The sequence below is a fragment of the Kogia breviceps genome, chromosome 16 (assembly GCF_026419965.1).
Source record: "Kogia breviceps isolate mKogBre1 chromosome 16, mKogBre1 haplotype 1, whole genome shotgun sequence".
NCBI lineage: Eukaryota > Metazoa > Chordata > Mammalia > Artiodactyla > Physeteridae > Kogia > Kogia breviceps.
The window spans coordinates 24,217,765-24,236,047 of record NC_081325.1 but is presented as its reverse complement, the minus strand read 5'-3'; the positions used below and the strand labels follow the sequence as shown (position 1 = coordinate 24,236,047).

The 18,283-nt window shown below is 37.4% G+C and overlaps 1 protein-coding gene across 3 annotated transcripts in view; it reads left to right on the top strand.

Moving 5' to 3' along the window:
• DNAJC15 (DnaJ heat shock protein family (Hsp40) member C15) overlaps positions 1-18,283 on the top strand; it is a 72,424-nt gene that overhangs the window by 38,236 nt on the left and 15,905 nt on the right. For all 3 annotated transcript variants that reach the window (XR_010837279.1, XM_059042229.2, XM_059042227.2), the window contains exons 4-5: positions 164-240; positions 7,007-7,077. Coding sequence is in view for 2 of the 3 variants with exons in the window: in XM_059042229.2 (XP_058898212.1) it covers positions 164-240; positions 7,007-7,077 (148 nt within the window). In the remaining variant the exon portion in view is untranslated. The remainder of the gene's footprint in view (positions 1-163; positions 241-7,006; positions 7,078-18,283) is intronic.

Sequence of the window (18,283 nt, the reverse complement as noted above, 5' to 3'; positions counted from 1 at the left end):
TCTTGTAGAGGATTATTGTTTAGTGCTCTCCTTCCCTACCTCCCACAATTTCAAGTTGACTTGTGGAAAATACATTACTGTTATTGCAACTGTGTGTTGGGATTGAGGTCATGCCACCTCATATGTTGAACTAATTATTTCTTGCTCTTTCTTTCCTGTATAGAGCTTTTCATCCTACTATAAAGGAGGATTTGAACAAAAAATGAGTAGGCGAGAAGCGAGTCTTATTTTAGGTGTAAGGTAGGTGTGCTGCATAAGTATTATTTTGTTCTGTGACTAAGTTTGTCTTGAAAAAGGAGAAAATGTGACAGTAAAGTTATCCTTATATTTTAAATTATGAATAGGAGGCAGAGGAGAAAATATCAAATTTTTACATTTTAAAACCTCAAATCTAAGAGATTATCCTACCATCCCTAAAAAAAACCAGATGTATTTGTGATGTGCCTTTATTTCTTAACAAGGAGCTATTGTACTTGAATAGTAAAGTTCCAATGCAATTATCAAAATAACCCTTATTGTGACAATGAATCCTTTCTGGATTCAGTTTTCTAATTTGATATGTATCACATTTTCAATTATAACATGGGATCTGTTTCACAGTTCTTTCCTAGTTCCACAATTTGACATCTAGCATATTTCATTATACTTGTTTTACCTTTGTATCCATTTATTGTCTAACTTTGGATAGTTTGGAGAAAGTTAATGATATTATGTGATTGCTGTATATCATTTAACACTTAAAGTTAATAATACATCCCCTACTATAGATTTACCAGTATCTATATTTGTTTACCTTATGTTCCCTTAGAGCTCACTCAAATTTTTATGGGGGTTGGTTATAATATGTTACCTACAACACATCTTACGGTGACTTAGTCAACATAATTAAGGAGAATAGATCATAAAGTCCTATATCAACAGAATTTTTAAATCTCTTTTAGATTAGCAGATATTTAAGGCCAAACATTTTGTAATTTCTTATGACCAATCAAGAAAAAACAAAAAGGTGGGTAGGGGAGGAACAGCTCAATTTAGCTTGGTGCTTCATTTAAATATAAGAAGAGATGGGGGCTTCCCTGGTGGCACAGTGGTTAAGAATCTGCCTGCCAATGCAGGGGACACGGGTTCGAGCCCTGGTCCGGGAAGATCCCACATGCCGCGGAGCAACTAAGCCCATGCGCCACACAACTACTGAGCCTGCGCTCTAGAGCCCGTGAGCCACCACTACTGAGCCTGCGTGCCACAACTACTGAAGTCCATTCCCCTAGGGCCCGTGCTCCACAACAAGAGAAGCCACTGCAACAAGAAGCCCGTGCACCACCATGAAGAGTAGCCTGTGCTTGCTGCAACTAGAGAAAGCCTGTGTGCAGCAATGAAGACCCAATGCAGCCATAAATAAATAAATAAATTTAAAAAAATTTTTTTAAAAAAGAAGAGATGGGCTCTCTCACTGAGAATACAAAAAAAAAGAAATGATTTTAAGCAGGGGGAACCAAACTAGGAAATTAGCTGTATTGCTAACTATTCTTTTCTTTAATATTATTCAGAGTGGCATTGTTATTTTTCTTGGGCCCCCATATCATCCCATTCATAGTGTTGAAATGTGAATATGATGCACATTATTAAACCAAACACAAAAGTTTTTGAGGGTATCATTTAATATAATGCAAGGTACTCCTGCTTTTAGGAAAGATAATTAGGAGTTGACTTAATATACATGGTTATAAAGTTTTATCCCATTGAGCTGGAAGCTGCACAAAATTTCACAAGGAAAGTTGAGTGGCTAACAGCACAGACTCTGCTAACAAGTGAATCTGGGTACAAATACCAATTTTACCACCTGTTAGGTGCGTGACTTCAGTCTCATCATTTGTAAAACAGAGAAAATATTAGTTTCTACTGCATAGGGTTGCCGCTAAGATTAACACATATGAAGTTTTAGCATAAACATAGAACTTGGTAGCTACAATAAATATTAGCTAAGCAGACAGATCCTCATCCTGATTCTGTTGCTGAGGCACTTATTGTTAGCTTTTCTGCACTTCAGCTTCTTCATTTCTGATTTGGAATTAGTAATATCTGCCTTGTCAGAATTTATAATGACATGAGTGATACCTTTTTATCAAAGTGCCTACCAAATAACAGGTGCTGAATAAATGTTGGCACCGCTCTATTCCCATCTCTGTCATGAATGCAGAAGCTAAATATTTTCCCTTAACACATTATATAGAAAGGTGGAACTTATTTGCTTTCCTCTAGCCCTTTCTTTCAGTCAGGCAGCATTGATTTTGAGGAGTTTCTTTAAGGTATGAATACATTGCTGTGGTTCCATTTTCCGTGATAAGTGAATCCACATGATTTAGACTACATAACAAGTAGGTAAAGACAAAATGGAGCTGATTCTGTTGATACTCTATTTAAAAACAAAGAAACCCCTATGTTACTAGATGACTGTGTTACTAGATGACTCTGTATATTCTTACATTTTGCGTAAGCATGAAATATCTTACTGAGCTGCCCAGGAAAACTTAATATACCTGATATATTCTGAGATTATATACACATTTGTGATTTTCAGACTTTCTAAAAACTTCTGTGGAACTCTGTTTAAATGTTATTCAATAGACTACTAGTAGAAAAAGATGAGACCAAAACTGCTCCATTTGCTACAGGATCAGGGAACACTACTCTGTTCTACACACCCCACTCACCTACTCCCAGTCAAATGCATTCCAGGCAGCAGGTTGAAATCCCTGATCTAGGCAAAATGATATTTAAAGTTACATTTTCAATTTGTGGTGGAATTGTCTATACTGGAGATATGTCAGATCTGCATTTATTTATTTATTTATTTATTTATTTATTTATTTTTGCGGTACACGGGCCTCTTTCACTGTTGTGGCCTCTCCCGTTGCGGAGCACAGCCTCCGGACGTGCAGGCTTAGCGGCCGTGGCTCACGGGCTCAGCCACTCCGCGGCATGTGGGATCCTCCCGGACCGGTGCACGAACCCGTGTCCCCTGCATCGGTAGGCGGACTCTCAACCACTGTGCCACCAGGGAAGCCCTACATTTAATTTTTAATGCTTTGTTTAAGAACTAGGATTCTCTCATCTTGCTTAATCTTTACAAGACCAATATCAAGGAGCTTATCTCCTATATTTTCTTCTAGTAGTTTTAAGGCATTACATCTAAGTCTTTAATCTATTTTGAGTTAATTTTGGTGTGTGGTATAAGATAAAGGTCCAGTTTTATTCCTTTGCATATGACTGTTCAGATTTTCTGTTCCCAATAAACACCATTTATTGAAGAGACTATCCTTTCCCTCACTGTATATTCTCTATTCCTTTGTTGTAAATTAATTTACCGTATATATATGGGTTTATTTCTAGGCTCTGTTCTGTACCATTAATCTGTGTGTCTTTTTATGCCAATACCATACTGTTTGATTACCAGAGCATTTGTAATATATTGATAGATTGAAATCAGCAAGTTTGATGCCTCCAGCTTAGTTCTTCTTTCTCAAGATTCCTTTGGTTATTCAGGATCTTTTGTGGTTGGTTCCATACAAATTTTAGGAATTTTTGTTCTATTTCTGTGAAAAATGCCTTTGGAATTTAGATGTAAGTTGCAATGAATCTGTATAGTGCTTTGGACAGTATGGACATTTTAAAAAAATTACTTCTTCCAATCCATGAGCACAGAATATCTGCATTTTTTTGTGTCTTCAGTTTCTTTCATCAGTGTCTTCTGGTTTTCAGTGTACAGGTCTTTCACCTCCTTGGTTAAATTTATTCTTTGGTATTTTATTGTTTTTGATGCAATTTTAAATGGGCTTGTTTTCTTGATTTTCTGATAGTTTGTTATTAGTATATAGAAGCACAATAAATTATTGTACATTGATTTTATAGCCTGCAACTTTACTGAATTTGTTGATTAGTTCTCACAGTTTTTTGGTGTAGTCTTTTGGGTTTTTTTATATGTAATATCATGTCATCTGCAAATAATGACAGTTTTACTTCTTCCTTTCTTATTTGGATGCCTTTTATTTCTTTTTGTTCACTAATTGCTCTGACTAGGACTTCCAATGCTCTGTTGAATAAGGGTGGTGAGAGTGGGCAACTTTGTCTTGTTTCTGATCTTAGAGGAAAAGCTTTCAGGTTTTCATCATTGAGTATAATGTTAGCTATGGGCTTTTCATATGTGGTCTTTATTATGTTGAGGTTCGTTCCCTCTATACCAACCTTGTCAAGAGTTTTTATCATTAATGGATATTGAATTTTGTCAAATGCTTCTACATCTATTAAAATGACGGATTTTTATCCTTCGTTTTGTTACTGTGGTATATCACATTGATTGACTTTCAGATGTTGAACCATCCTTGCGTTCCTGGAATAAATCCCACTTAATCATGGTATATGATCCTTTTAATGTATTGTTGAATTCGATTTGGTAATATCTGTTGAGAATTTTTGCAGTTGTGATCATCAGGGATATTGGCCTGTATTTTTCTTTTCTTGTAGTGTCCTTGTCTGGTTTTGGTATCAGGTTAATGCTAGCCTCATAGAATGAGTTTGGAAGTGTTTCCTCCTCTTCCATTTTTTGGAAGAGTTTAAGGATTGGTGTTAATTATTCTTTAAATGTTTGGTAGAATTTAGTGAAGACATCTGGCCCTGGACTTTTCTTTGTTGGAAGTTTTCTGATTGTTGATTCAGTCTCATTAGTAGTAACTGGTCTGTTCATATTTTCTATGATTCAGTCTTGGTAGATGCTTTGTTTCTAGGAATTTATCCATTTGTTTCCCCTAGGGTGTCCAATTTGTTATTGTATAGTACAGTTCACAGTAGTCTCTTATCCTTTGTATTTTTGTAGTATCAGTTGTAATCTCTCCTTTTTCATTTCTGATATTACTTAAGTCCTCTGTTTTCTTGGTGATCTAGCTAGTGGTTTGTCTGTTTTGTATACTCAAAAAACTAGCTCTTAGTTTCATTGATTTTTGGTTTTTTGGTCTTTTTAGTCTCTATTTCATTTATTTTCACTGTGATCTTTATTTTCCTCTACTAATTTTGAGCTTAGTTTGTTCTTCTTTTTTACTTCCCTGAGGTGTAAAGTTAGGTTGTTCATCTGAGTTCTTTTTTTCCCCACTGAATGTAGGCTTTTATTACTATAAACTTTCCTCTTAGAAATGCTTTGGCTGCATCCCATAAGTTTTGGTAGATTGTTCATTTGTCTCAAGATATTTTTTGATTTCTCTTTTGACTTGCTTTTTGACTTGACTTATTTTATTTATAGAAGAATGTTTATATGCTTATGTAGCAATTGATAGTGTATTTTAACATGTTTGATGATCTGTTATTTAACCCCAGGAGATTAGAAGTAGCAGGTAACTGGCAAGTAACAGCTAGAGACTAGAACACTGGCAGAATTGAGAATTGACAACTGACAGCAAGGAAGGCAGTGTTCAAAACAGAAGAACTTAAATGGATAGCATTTTATGACCATTTAGTAGAAGGGCAAGCAAACCTCTGCAGACCTTGAGAGTTTCTTTGCACTTAATTGATACTCATGATAATGCTTTTTGAGTCATTCAAGATATGCTAGATTAGATTATTTATACCCCATTTTTTTAAAGTAGGAAATTAATACATTTTCATAAGCATTCTTTATGTTCATGATAATAACTGCTATTCTTTGAACACTAACTGTATGCCAGGTCATGCTCATCCTTTTGCTTATATAATCTAACTTGTCCTTAAAATAATCCTAGGAGGTATGCTTATGAGAAAATTTTGCTTGTGAGAAAATTATAACTCAGAGAGTTCAAGTAAGCAAGACAAAGTGTTATTTTTTTGTTTGTTTTTGCCACACCACACGGCACGTGGGATCTTGGTTTCCCCACCAGGGATCGAACCCGCATCCCCTGAAGAGGAAGTATGGAGTCTTAACCACTGGACCACCAGGGAAGTTCCAAGACAAAGTTTTATAGATTATGAGTGATGGATTTAAACCTGTGTCTGAATATCTCTAAAAGTTCCTGCGTTTAGCCCCTACAGTGTGGTTCATCCATATAGATTATTTTGATTTTCACAGCAACCACTGTGTACATTGAGTCAACTACTGTTATTTCCATTTGAGGCCCAGAAAAGCAGCTTAGATAAGCTAGTATAAATATTAAGTAGGAACACCAGGATTTTGTTATTATTAGTGTTAATTTTTTTCCTTACCTGGAAAATGTACTAGAGAGAAGGAGTTCCAGTACTGGATAAACTAGGTTTTACAGGAATAATTTTAGGTTTATTTAACTTTCTCCTTTAATTTTTGTTTAGAGCATAGGCTCTAACAGCCAAGCTTTTCCCATAGGTTTCTCACAAAGCTAAATAAATTATGAGCTATGAAGGGTTTTGAGATGTTCTGTTGAAAGATAATAATAGTAAAAGCTAACTATTATGGAACATGTGCTACACACCAGGCACTGCTGTAGCACTTTGTTGGCATCCACTAATTTAATCCTTGTAATTGCTCTATGAGGACTATGTTGTTCCTAGCCCTGTTTCACAATGAAGAAACTGAAGCTCAGAGAAGGTAAAAAGTTTGACCAAGGCTACCCCATCTTTCATGGCAGTGCTGGGATTAAAATCCTGAAGTCTGGTAGCCCTAGAGTTCAAATACCTATTTGTTACATTATATGTACTGCCTTCTCCTCAAAGAGCTTGAGGCATAAATTTTCAAACTCACAGTAATAGTCTACAGGCTATATGATTCTCCTATCCTATATATTGTGTATATGTTTTTTTAATTGAGAATAAGGACTGAAGGAAAGTATATGCAGCATTGAATATGATTTATTTTGATGGTTGGTAGAATGAAGTGACAAGCTGTAATTTCATATTTATCCACAAGATGGTGAAATTCTCATTAGTTTTTAATTTCTTAAAACTCATATAAACCATTAATTTATAATCTGCATTTGACACTATTTGTTAAAAGCACTTTAATTTCTTTTTATAGCCCATCTGCCGGCAAGGCCAAGATTAGAGCAGCTCACAGGAGAATCATGATTTTGAATCACCCAGATAAAGGTAGGTAAAATTCCTGTTTTTCACAATATGTGGATCAGAATATGCTCTGAATTCCTTTCAGTTTACTTAAGCTCATTATAAATGATATATAGCTGAAATGGAAATTTATGTGTCACACGTGTTGTGATTTTTCTTATAAATAAATGAGCCTTTGGATTGGAGTTCAGTGACCCACTGAAGTGATGCATTTATAGTTATCAGTTTTGGAAAACTTAGTTAGCGATTTCTATATATGAGTATCTAACCCCTGTTTGAGGCTCCTAGCATTTTTTAATCTTTTTAAAAAATATTTATTTATTTTACTTATTTATTTTTTTGGCTGCATCAGGTCTTAGTTGTGGCATGCAGGGTCTTTTGTTGTAGCACACAGGATCTTCTTTGGGGCATGCCGGCTTCTTTCTAGTTGTGGCACTTGGGCTCCAAGGCACATGGGCTCTGTAGTTGTGGCACACGGGCTCTCTGTCGAGGTGCCTGAGCTCAGTAGCTGAGGTGTGTGGGCTTAGTTGCCCCGCAGCATGGGGGATCTTAGTTCCCCAACCAGGGACTGAACCCATGTCCCCTGCAATGGAAGGCGGATTCTTTACCACTGGACCACCAGGGAAGTCCCGAGGCTCCTAGCATTTTGATGGAGAAGGAAAAAACATGAACTGTGGACTCTGACTGTATTAACTGATTTGGGCATCATGAATTACATTTGTTTAACCTTACCCATAAAAGTACAAGACTTAGAGGATATTCTCTAAATCTCTTAATGTAGTATGTCACAGATGATTCTGAATTTCTTAATTTTATTCTGGAAGGCTCTGAGGCTGAGCTATTTTTTTTTAACTGGCCAGGTTTTAAATGTAGATTTATCTTACAGAAAGACAATTATTATAACTTTAACTACCCTACAGCTGCTTGAGAGAGAAAGCCCATATGTTAATTACTGTTTCTGCTCTAAAATAACAGATGGCAGAAGGTTACCTTGTATTTCAGAAGTCAGAAGTGGGGGAGTAGGGGGCAGAGAGTGAAGGGTTTCTTGGATTCTTACAGACTTTCAGTTTCCTAATTATTTTGAAAAAAATTAAAAACAAATTTTGGATTTCTACTCATCCTGACTCCAAAATAAGGCATTCTTTTTCAGCTTTCTCACTTAATTACTTACTATAAAAATTCTTTTCACTAACTATCATCTCCTTTGGTTTTTGCACTTGCTATTCTTTAGTGTGAATAAACAAGAGAATAAACTTTGAAAAGAGGTTTTGCTTAAAATTTCTAAACAGCTTTAACAGTTACTAAAAGATCCATTCAACTAATTTACTTTGCATTGTGGGCTTTCAGAGTAATTGACTCAGAAAGAAATGTGTTTAAATGGTTCTGATGAACCTAGGGGCAGGACAGGAATAAAGACATAAAGAATGGATTTGAGGACGCGGGGAGGGGGAAGGGTAAGCTGGGACAAAGTGAGAGAGTGGTATGGACATACATACACTACCAAATGTAAAATAGATAGCTAGTGGGAAGCAGCCGCATAGAACGCGGAGATCCGCTCCCCTCGGTGCTTTGTGACCACCTAGGGGGTGGGATGGGGAGGGTGGGAGGGACATGAGGGAGGAGTTATGGGGATGTTGTAGAGCAATTATACTCCAATAAAGATATTAAAGAAAGGAAGGGAGGGAAGGAGGGAATAAAGATATTAAAGAAAGGTAGAGAGGGAGGAGTTTATCGAGTGTGTGCCCTTCTCTCGTTGATTGCAGTGGGGTCAAGCACTCATGTATTTCAGATGATTGACAAGTTGTTGATTGTGTCTACTGGCAAGGAAGCGAGCTCTAAAATGTGTCTAAAAGAATATATATTTTTAGATACCTTTAGTAAAACATAGAAAATGTTTATATATGTTATGAGCCAGTAGTGTTTAAAGAATTACTTGATTTATTCTGCGATTGTATATTTATCAGAATTGGGGTTGTTGGCTGCCCTTAGTGTGCTTACTAGTATCCTCTAGTCTGGCCTTGCATTGGTGGCAGAGTGGGAGGGAATGGATCCAGAAGTAGGAGCCAGCATTCTTCTTCTTTATCTTCTGCCTTCTAGCTAGCAGCATGGCCTTGAACACTCCCCTAACCTCTCCAAATGTCAATGTTATCATCTACAAAATGAAAGGATTTATTTCTAAAGCTTTTTTTGGGTATATGATATAATGTAATACTTTTATATACCTATTCAATTAAGAACCCGTACCTTATATTTCTCTTCGGATCACATTTTTAACCTAAGAAAGATGCTTTTAATCAGCAATTGTCAACAACAGATGTGACAGCTGTAGACATCTTGTCCATATAATTGCTCATTCACCCAAAATTTTATAATATTTGGAGTTTCAGAGAGTTCATAGACTTCTTAAAACTCATAATTAAGAACTCCTGCTCTAGTACAAGTATGATGATTTAAGGAGTACTGCAACTACTTGAGGGAAACTAATTCATGTTTGATAGAGTTGGGAGATGATAGCTCATAAATCTGGAAATTATCTCTTGAGAAGGAAGGTTGTTTTGTTTTGCTTCATTTTTAATGGGAAGAAGATAATGGATTTTGTTGTTGTTATTTATTTTCACAATGGTTTATATTTTCAGATTTCTAACTCTACAGTAGTTATATTTAGATAAGGGTATTCCTCACCTGGTACAATCTGTCTCTATAAGAAGATAATAGATTTTAAATGAAAATGTCTGTCCTTGCAGAGAAAAAGCCAGGAATATTTGGGGAAGTATGAGAACGGGCAACTCTCAATTTTGCCTGCTCTTTTTACAATTCTTTACCGTATTTGCTTGGCCAGGTCACCACTGAGTGTTATTTATAGGTGGTTGCAAACACTTGACTCCTCCACCCAGTGCTTCTGAAATTCATGCGTATTCTTTCTCTCACCACCCCACCCCCGCGTGACTTTTCTCTTGGTTTTGCTACCAGCTGGTAAAACAAAGCGAGAACTTCAAATGTGTGATCAACGGTAACTTGTTACATATTTCATTATTGGCTTGTGCAAAGAAAGTGACACCAGAAAATTAGGTGTGGGAAATGACTGGAGATAAATTTTTTGTAACCATTTTTAAATGAGCATTCAGATGTGCTTTGGTAGACAGTAAATTTTGCCTTTTCTTTTAGTGAGATAAAAGGTTAATGCAGTAAAAATGTCTCAGCTCTTTGATCTAAAGCTTTTAGAATATCTTTTAGCTTATACTTTTTTAAATTACTGGAGAAAATGATTAGTTGTTATGAAGTCAGTAGTTTGTTATTAATGCCTAACGAAAATAGGAAGACAGACTAGGTAAGTTTGAAAAACTATAGAACCTCAGAGATCTCTCATAGACTGTCTAATCCAGTGCTTCTCAAAGTGTAGTTTGCCTGTTCATACCAGGCCAGTTTGTTACTTGTGTGCAACAAATCAAAAATTGAAATCAAGGGCTTCCCCGGTGGCACAGTGGTTGAGAGTCCACCTGCCGATGCAGGGGACACAGGTTCGTGCCCCAGTCCAGGAAGATCCCACATGCCGCGGAGCAGCTGGGCCCGTGAGCCATGGCCGCTGAGCCTGCATGTCTGGAGCCTGTGCTCTGCAACAGGAGAGGCCACAACAGTGAGAGGCCCACGTACCGCAAAAAAAAAAAAAAAAAACTGAAATCAAAAGTAAGCATTCAGAAATGTTTATAGCCATTTGACACTGCTGTGACATCCAAGAAAATTTTTTTTAAAGTGCTTCACCATAGTTTGAGGACACTGATCTAATCAATGCTGCCTACTAAATCTTTCTGCTCCATCCTGGGAAAAATGCCCTGTTGGCTTTCCTTAAAGATATTTAGTGATGGAGAGCTTCCTGCTTTGCAAAGCAGTGCTCTGATAGGCAGCGGTAACTACTAAAAAGTTCTTCCGTACACTTAGCTGAAATCTGCTTGCCGCAGCACATTCTCTGTCATTTTTCCATGTATGTCCCCTTTCAATAAACATAATGCTCTCTCTTCTTTAATAGTATTTAAATCAAAATTAAATATTGGGTTTAAAAACAAGTCAAAGTAATTATACTGTTGAATGGGTTTTCCTTAATTACCCTTATTGTAAAAGAAGCCAAATTTTTTTTTTTTTTTTAACATCTTTATTGGAGTATAATTGTTTTACAATAGTGTGTTAGTTTTCCCTCTACACCAAACTAAATCAGTTATACATACACACATGCTCCCACATCTCCTCCCTCTTGCATCACCCTCTCTCCCACCCTCCCTATCCCACCCCCCCAGGCGGTCACAAAGCACAGAGGTGATCTCCCTGTGCTATACAGCAGAAAGAAGCCAAATTTGACATGAAGCCGTGGTAATAATATATTTCAACTTATTACAATATATTGCATTTAAAAGATGTATTTCAAACATTTAGAAAAAGGAAGATATGATCACTAAGAGTCAACATGGAATCACTAAGAAAAAGTGATGCCTAATTAGCTCAATTTCCTTTTTTGATAGATATAGTAGACTATTATTTGTTTTAGAGGGCTCATCTTTCATTTCCCTTCATTTCAACATTTTAATTAGATTTAAGGCTTTGTGTAAGAGAATTTTGTTTTCTCACATATTAATTTTCCTTGATAAGTGGTGAGATATTTAAAAGTAAAGAACATGGCTTATTTATCTTTAGAACCTATGTGTTTGACATTTAATAAATTCTAATTTTTTTCATGAGTGAATGAATAAGCAAATCAATAAAAAGAAGGCATACAAATAAAATGTACAGGTAAAATAGTGTTGTGAAAATGAATATATAATGATCATATCAAAATTTTAAAAGACTTATTAATTTGATGTGAAATGACCTGAAACTATTCTTTTATTCATTCAGAAATTATATATTCAACTTCTACAAGGTGTCAGAACATTGTGCTAATAAATCTTGGGATTTAAACTGTAAAACAGGGCGGGGCTTCCCTGGTGACACAGTGGTTAAGACTCCTCCTGCCAATGCAGGGGTCATGGGTTCGAGCCCTGGCCCAGGAAGATCCCACATGCTGTGGAGCAACTAAACTCGTGTGCCACAACTACTGAGCCTGCACTCTAGAGCCCATGAGCCACAACGACTGAGCCTGTGTGCCTCAACGACTGAAGCCCACATGCCTAGAGCCCGTGCTCCTCAACAGGAGAAGCCACCGCAATGAGAAGCCTGTGCACCGCAATGAAGACCTAATGCAGCCAAAAATAAATAAATTTTTTAAAAAACCCAAAACTGTAAATCAGGGCAACTAGATCCTTGTCCTCGTGGAACATACATTCTAGTGGAGGGACAGACGAAAAACAAGTAAACCTATTTCAAATTGCAATAAATGCAATAAAGGGCATAATGGCCTGAGATTATAAAATACGGGAAAGAGGCAACTTTACATGGGATGTTTGGGGAGGCCTCTCTGAGGAGCCCTAAGGGATGAAAAGAAGCTAGCCATGTGAAGAGTGGTTGGAAAGTTAAGGAACTAGCATGTTCCTAGGAGGAAAGAACTTATTGTGCTTAAGGGAGAAAACTAGTGTGATAGGGGTGTAATAAGCAAGGGGAGAAGCTGCATGAGATGAGGTGGTGCCCAGAGTTTGAAAACAGTATGCTTTATGGTAATGAAACACTGTAGGTTTTGTATAATATTAATATTCCGTAAGATGTCACAGAAAAACCTTAACGACCCAATATTTGGGTCATTTTTGGCCAACCCAGTATTTGAACTTTATTCTAAATAGAGTGGGAAGTTACTGTCAGGTTTTAAGCAGTAGAGTGATGTAATTCGATTTCCTTTTTTTTTAAAGAGATTATGTTTCTCCTCAATCTCTTTTTATTTTTAGGTTCTCTTTGTATTGAAGTAGAAAATACAGGCAGAAAAGTTCACATCATAATATATATCTAAATAAATTTTTACAAACATACTCATATAAACAGCCCCCAGATCAAGGATGAAAACATCACCATACCCCTGAAAAGTGTGGGATACTTTCAAGACCCCTTTCAGTCTACCTCAACCTTTAAAGGAACCACTACCTTGATGTATATATCGTAGGTTAGCTTTGTCTCTTGAATGTCTAGTTATTTGCATCTGGCTGCTTTGGGTCAACATTATCTTTGTGTGATTCATCCATATCGTAATGTGGAGCAGTCATTTGTTCATTCTCATTGATGTATAGCAGCTTTAGCAAGGCATGCACTGTGGACCCCCAGGGGTTCCTAATGCTACTCTAGGAACTTATTTTCTCCCTTTTCAGGCCTTCTTTGGGTATACAAGGTAATTATTTTTTTGAATGCCATGTATTTTATATGAAAGCAACAATTTTCAAACTTTTTCATCTCAGACCAAAAAGTGTGTCAGTGGAAATGATCAACTAGAGAGATCAATGAATTAGAAGAGATTAAATTTAAATTCACCAGGGATAAATGTAATGTTCTTTTAGGTCCCCAAAATCAATTGTGTAAATATAGGACAGAGACTTGGCAGTGTTACACATGAAAAAGAGCCATGGGGGTATATTTGATCTTAAAGGCTGTAAAATTCAACAGTGTAAAAGCCACTAGAAATAAGCCAGTGCATTCTTAAGCTGCATTAAAGGGCACACAGTATCTGTATTATGAGACTGAATATTACCACGATCTTCTGTACTTGTCACTCACTTATTCAACTAATATTTATTACCCAGCTGTACTGAGCTGAAGTTAGATCTTGTCCAGAATTTTGTGTCCCTTTCTGGATGCTAGGTTTTGGAAGACATGGACAAACTAAGTAGTATTCAGAGGAAACCAAATAGGATGTTGAGGAGCTGGAAGCAGTGTCATATGTGTAGTCATTCATTCATTCAACAAAACAGAATATAGCAGAAGTAACATTGTATGAATTCTGAGTCAAGGCCTCAAGAAGCTTTTCAGCTTCAGCCGTTACCCTCTTAGAACCTGGAGACTACCATGTGAAGAAGACCAGGTTGGTCTATGCCTCCTTAAGGAAAAAAGACCAAGTTGAGAGTAAGGACTAGCCATCCCAGGTGAAGTCCCAGTGAGGCCATCCTGTACCATCCAGCCCTAGCTAGCTAGCCTGATCCAGCTCAGAAGAACTGCCCAGCTAATCCATGGAATAGTGAGGGAAGAAAAACATTGTTGTTGTTAGCCACTAAGTTTTGGGAGTCGTTAGGCAGAAAGGACTAGTATGAAAAATGTCACATGATAATAAGAGCTTTTAAGAAAAATAAAGCAGAGTGGGGGAGGGGTAGAGCTCAGCAGCTGGAGAGGAGGCAGTTGCAGTATTACTTATTATATCAACTTAAAATTCTCTGTAAGGGGATAATATTTGAGCAAAGACCTGAGGGAGTAGGAAGTCATGCAGAAATCTTAAGAGTATTTTAGGCAGAAGGAACATCAAGTGCAAAGGTCTTGGAATGAGGACATACTGTGTATTTCTGGAATTGTAAGGAGATTGGCTAGAGTGTAGTGAGAAGGAGAAAAGTGGTAGGAAATATGATTGGAGAGAACATCCAGGGCCAGATGATGACGTAGCTGGAGAGCTAATGCTAAGAACTTTGGCTTTTTACCTTTAAGTGTAATGGGAATGATATGATCTGATTTACATACAATATGAGAAAGTCTGCTTTGGCAGCTATGGAGAAAAGATAGCTATAGGATGTCAAGCGTGGAAGCAAGGAAGTTAGTAGAGAAAATTGTTACCAAAGAAAGAATGATATTGGTTTACACTATGGGTTTTGTAACAAAGGAGGTAAAGAATGGTCCAATTCAGGACATATTTTGAATATAGAGCCAACAAAGCTCATGGATTGGGGGTAGTAAAAATGAAGAAGGGTAGCTCCTAGGTTTTTGGGTGAAGCAATAATGAATAAGAAACCTTGCTATCGTGAGAAAATTGGAGGACTTCTATGCAATATCTAATACTTAAAATGTTGCATGAATATGTGAAGTCTCTCTTCTGTGCCTTTATGGAGGCAGAATTATGTTCACTTAGAAGAAACCATGAGCAGTGAAGATTGGACCTCTATAAGGAAGACTACTTATAGTTGGAGCTGTCCTAGTTCCCCTTCATGAGACATCAGTCAACTAGTAATTACAAGTACCTACTGGGAGCTAGGCACTGTTCTAGGCACTGGAGCTACAGCAGTGGGAAAAGTGATGTTCAAGCAAAGCAGTAAAGGTAATCTGAGATCGAAAACTGTTGGAGGACAGTTTTTTGGTGATGTAATAGGAGGTATTCATGTATTGTGTAATAGGTAAGAACCCTTTAAGACTCTTCCAACCCTAGGTTTCTGTGATTCTCTATAAGGATCTGATAAACTGAAACAGATTCAAAGTATTCTTCAGAGCCTTCTGTCTGTTGTTTTTTTAAAACGTCTATATTGAGATATAATTCATGTACCATATGATTCATCCATTTAAAGTGTACAATTCCGTAGTTTTTGGTATATTTACAGATGTGTACCACCATTACCACAGTCAATCTTAGAACATTTTCATCACCTCAGAAGGAAACTCTATCATCCTTTAGCTCCACCTGCACCCCATCTCCCAATCCTCAGTTCGGTTCCATTGATCTGTATGTTTGTCTTTGGTGCCAGTACCACACTGTCTTGATAACCTTTGCCTTGTAATAAGTTTGAATTTTTTGAAGTGTGACTCCTCTTACCTTATTCTTTTTTATAGGATTGTTTTGGCTATTTTGGGTCCCTTGCAATTTCATGTGAATTTTAGAATCAGCTTGTCAATTTTTACAAACAAGTCAACTGGAATTCTCAGAGACTGTGTTGAATCTGTAAATCAGCTTAGGGAGTATTGCCATCTTAACGTTAAATATACTGATCCATGGACGTGGGATGTTTTTCCATTTATTTAGATCTTCTTTAATTTCTTTCACCAATATTTTGTAGTTCTAAAGTGTTTTATACTTTTTGATACTGTTGTGAATAGAATTATTTTCTTTTTTTAATTATATTTTATTTATTTTTGGCTGCCTTGGGTCTTCGTTGCTGCGCGCGGGCTTTCTCTAGTTGCACTGAGTGGGGGCTACTCTCTGTTGTGGTGCTTGGGCTTCTCATTGTGGTGGCTTCTCTTGTTGCAGAGCATGGCCTCTAGGCATGCAGGCTTCAGTAGTTGTGGCTCTCAGGCTGTAGAGCGCAGGCTCAGTAGTTGTGGCTTGCGGTCTCTAGAGTGTGGGCTCAGTAGTTGTGGCTTGCGGTCTCTAGAGTGTGGGCTCAGTAGTTGTGGCTCACGGGCTTAGTTGCTCCGTGGCATGTAGGATCTTCCCAGACCAGGGCTCGAACCCAGTCCCCTGCACTGGCAGGTGGATTCTAAACCACTGAACCACCAGGGAAGTCCCTAGAATTATTTTCTTAATTTCATTTTTGAATGGTTCATTGTGAATGTATAGGAATATCATTGATTTTTATATATTGATCTTATATCCTTCAACCTTGCTGAACTTGTTTATTCCAGTAGTTTTTTTGATAGGTTCATTAGGATTTTCTATCTATAAAACTGTGTCGTCTGTGAATAGAGTTCATTTTACTTCTTCCTTTCCAATCTGGATGCAATTTATTTCTTTTCCTTACCTAATTTCCCTGACTAGAAGCTCAGTACAATGTTGAGAAGAAGTTGTAAGCAGGGACATTCTTGTCTTGGTTCTGATCTTATGGAAAAGCACCCAATCTTTCCCCCATTAAGTGGGGTATTAGCTGTGGCTTCCCTGGTGGCACAGTGGTTGAGAGTCCGCCTGCCAATGCAGGGGATACGGGTTTGTGCCCTGGTCCGGGACCATGAGCAATGGCTGCTGAGCCTGCACGTGCCAAGCCTGTGCTCCGCAACGGGAGAGGCCACGACAGTGAGAGGCCCGCGTACTACAAAAAAAAAAAAAAAAAAAGAAAAGAAAAAAGAAACTTTCTGTCATGAAATGATGTTGGATTTTGTCAAATACTTTTTCTGCACGTATTCAGGTTATTATGTGATTTTTGTTTTTTGCTTTTTATTCTGTTGATGTGGGTTATATTAATTGATTTTTGGCTGTTAAACCAATCTTTCATCCCTGGGATAAATCCCACTTGGTCATGGTGTACAAAATTTTTTTAGTATGTTGCTGGATTCAGTTTGCTAGTATTTTGTTGAGTTTTTTGCATTCACATTCATAAGAAATATTGAGCTATAGTTTTCTTGTGATGTCTTTGGTTTGTTATCAGGATAATATGGGCCTTGTAAAATGAGTTAGGAAGCATTCCCTCCCCTTCTATAAACCGTCTAGACCTGGGTTTTCTTTGCATAGTTTTTTGATTACTGATTCAGTCTCTTCACTTGTGATAGATCTATTCAGATTGTCTATTTTTTCTTGAGACAGTTTCAGTAATTTGTGTCTTTTGAGGAATTTGTCTAATTTTATATGTTTTCTAATTTGTTGAAATAGTTATTTATAGTACTCCTTTATAATTATTTTTATTTCTGCAAGGTATGATAGTAATGTCCTCTCTTTGATTTCTGATTCTAGTAATTTGAATCGGTTTTCTTTTTTTCTTGGTCAGACAAGCTAAAGGTTTGTTTTTCTGATCAACAGCTAAGGACTTCTTTTCAAAGAACCGTCTTTTGGGCTGGTTGATTTTTCCCTATTGTTTTTCTATTATCTCTTTCATGAATTTTTGTTTTAATTTTTACTATTTCCTTTCTTCTTCCTGCTTTAGGTTTAGTTTGCTCTTCTCTTTCCAGTGTCTTAAGGTTGAAGTTTAGGTTATTGATCAGAGATCTTTTTTTCTTTTCTTTATTTCATTCATTCATTCATTCATTCATTTATTTTGGCTGTGTCGGGTCTTAGTTGAGGCAGGCAGGATCTTCGTTGCGGCATGTGGGGTCTTTTGTTGTGGTGTGCAGGCTCTTCATTGCAGTGCATGGGCTTCTCTCTAGTTGTGGTGTGCGGGTTTTCTCTCTCTAGTTGTGGTGCACAGGCTCCAAGGCTCATGGGCTCTGTAGTTGTGGTGCGCGGGCTCCAGAGCACGTGGGCTCTGTAGTTTTGCGGCGCGCAAGCTCAGTAGTTGTGGTGTGCAGCTTAGCTGCCCCGTGGCATGTGGGAACCTAGTTCCCGGGCCAGGGATCAAACCCACATCCCCTGCATCGGAAGGCAGATTTTTTGCCACTGGACCACCAGGGAAGTCCCTAGATCTTTTTTCTTTTTTAACCCAGGAACTTACAA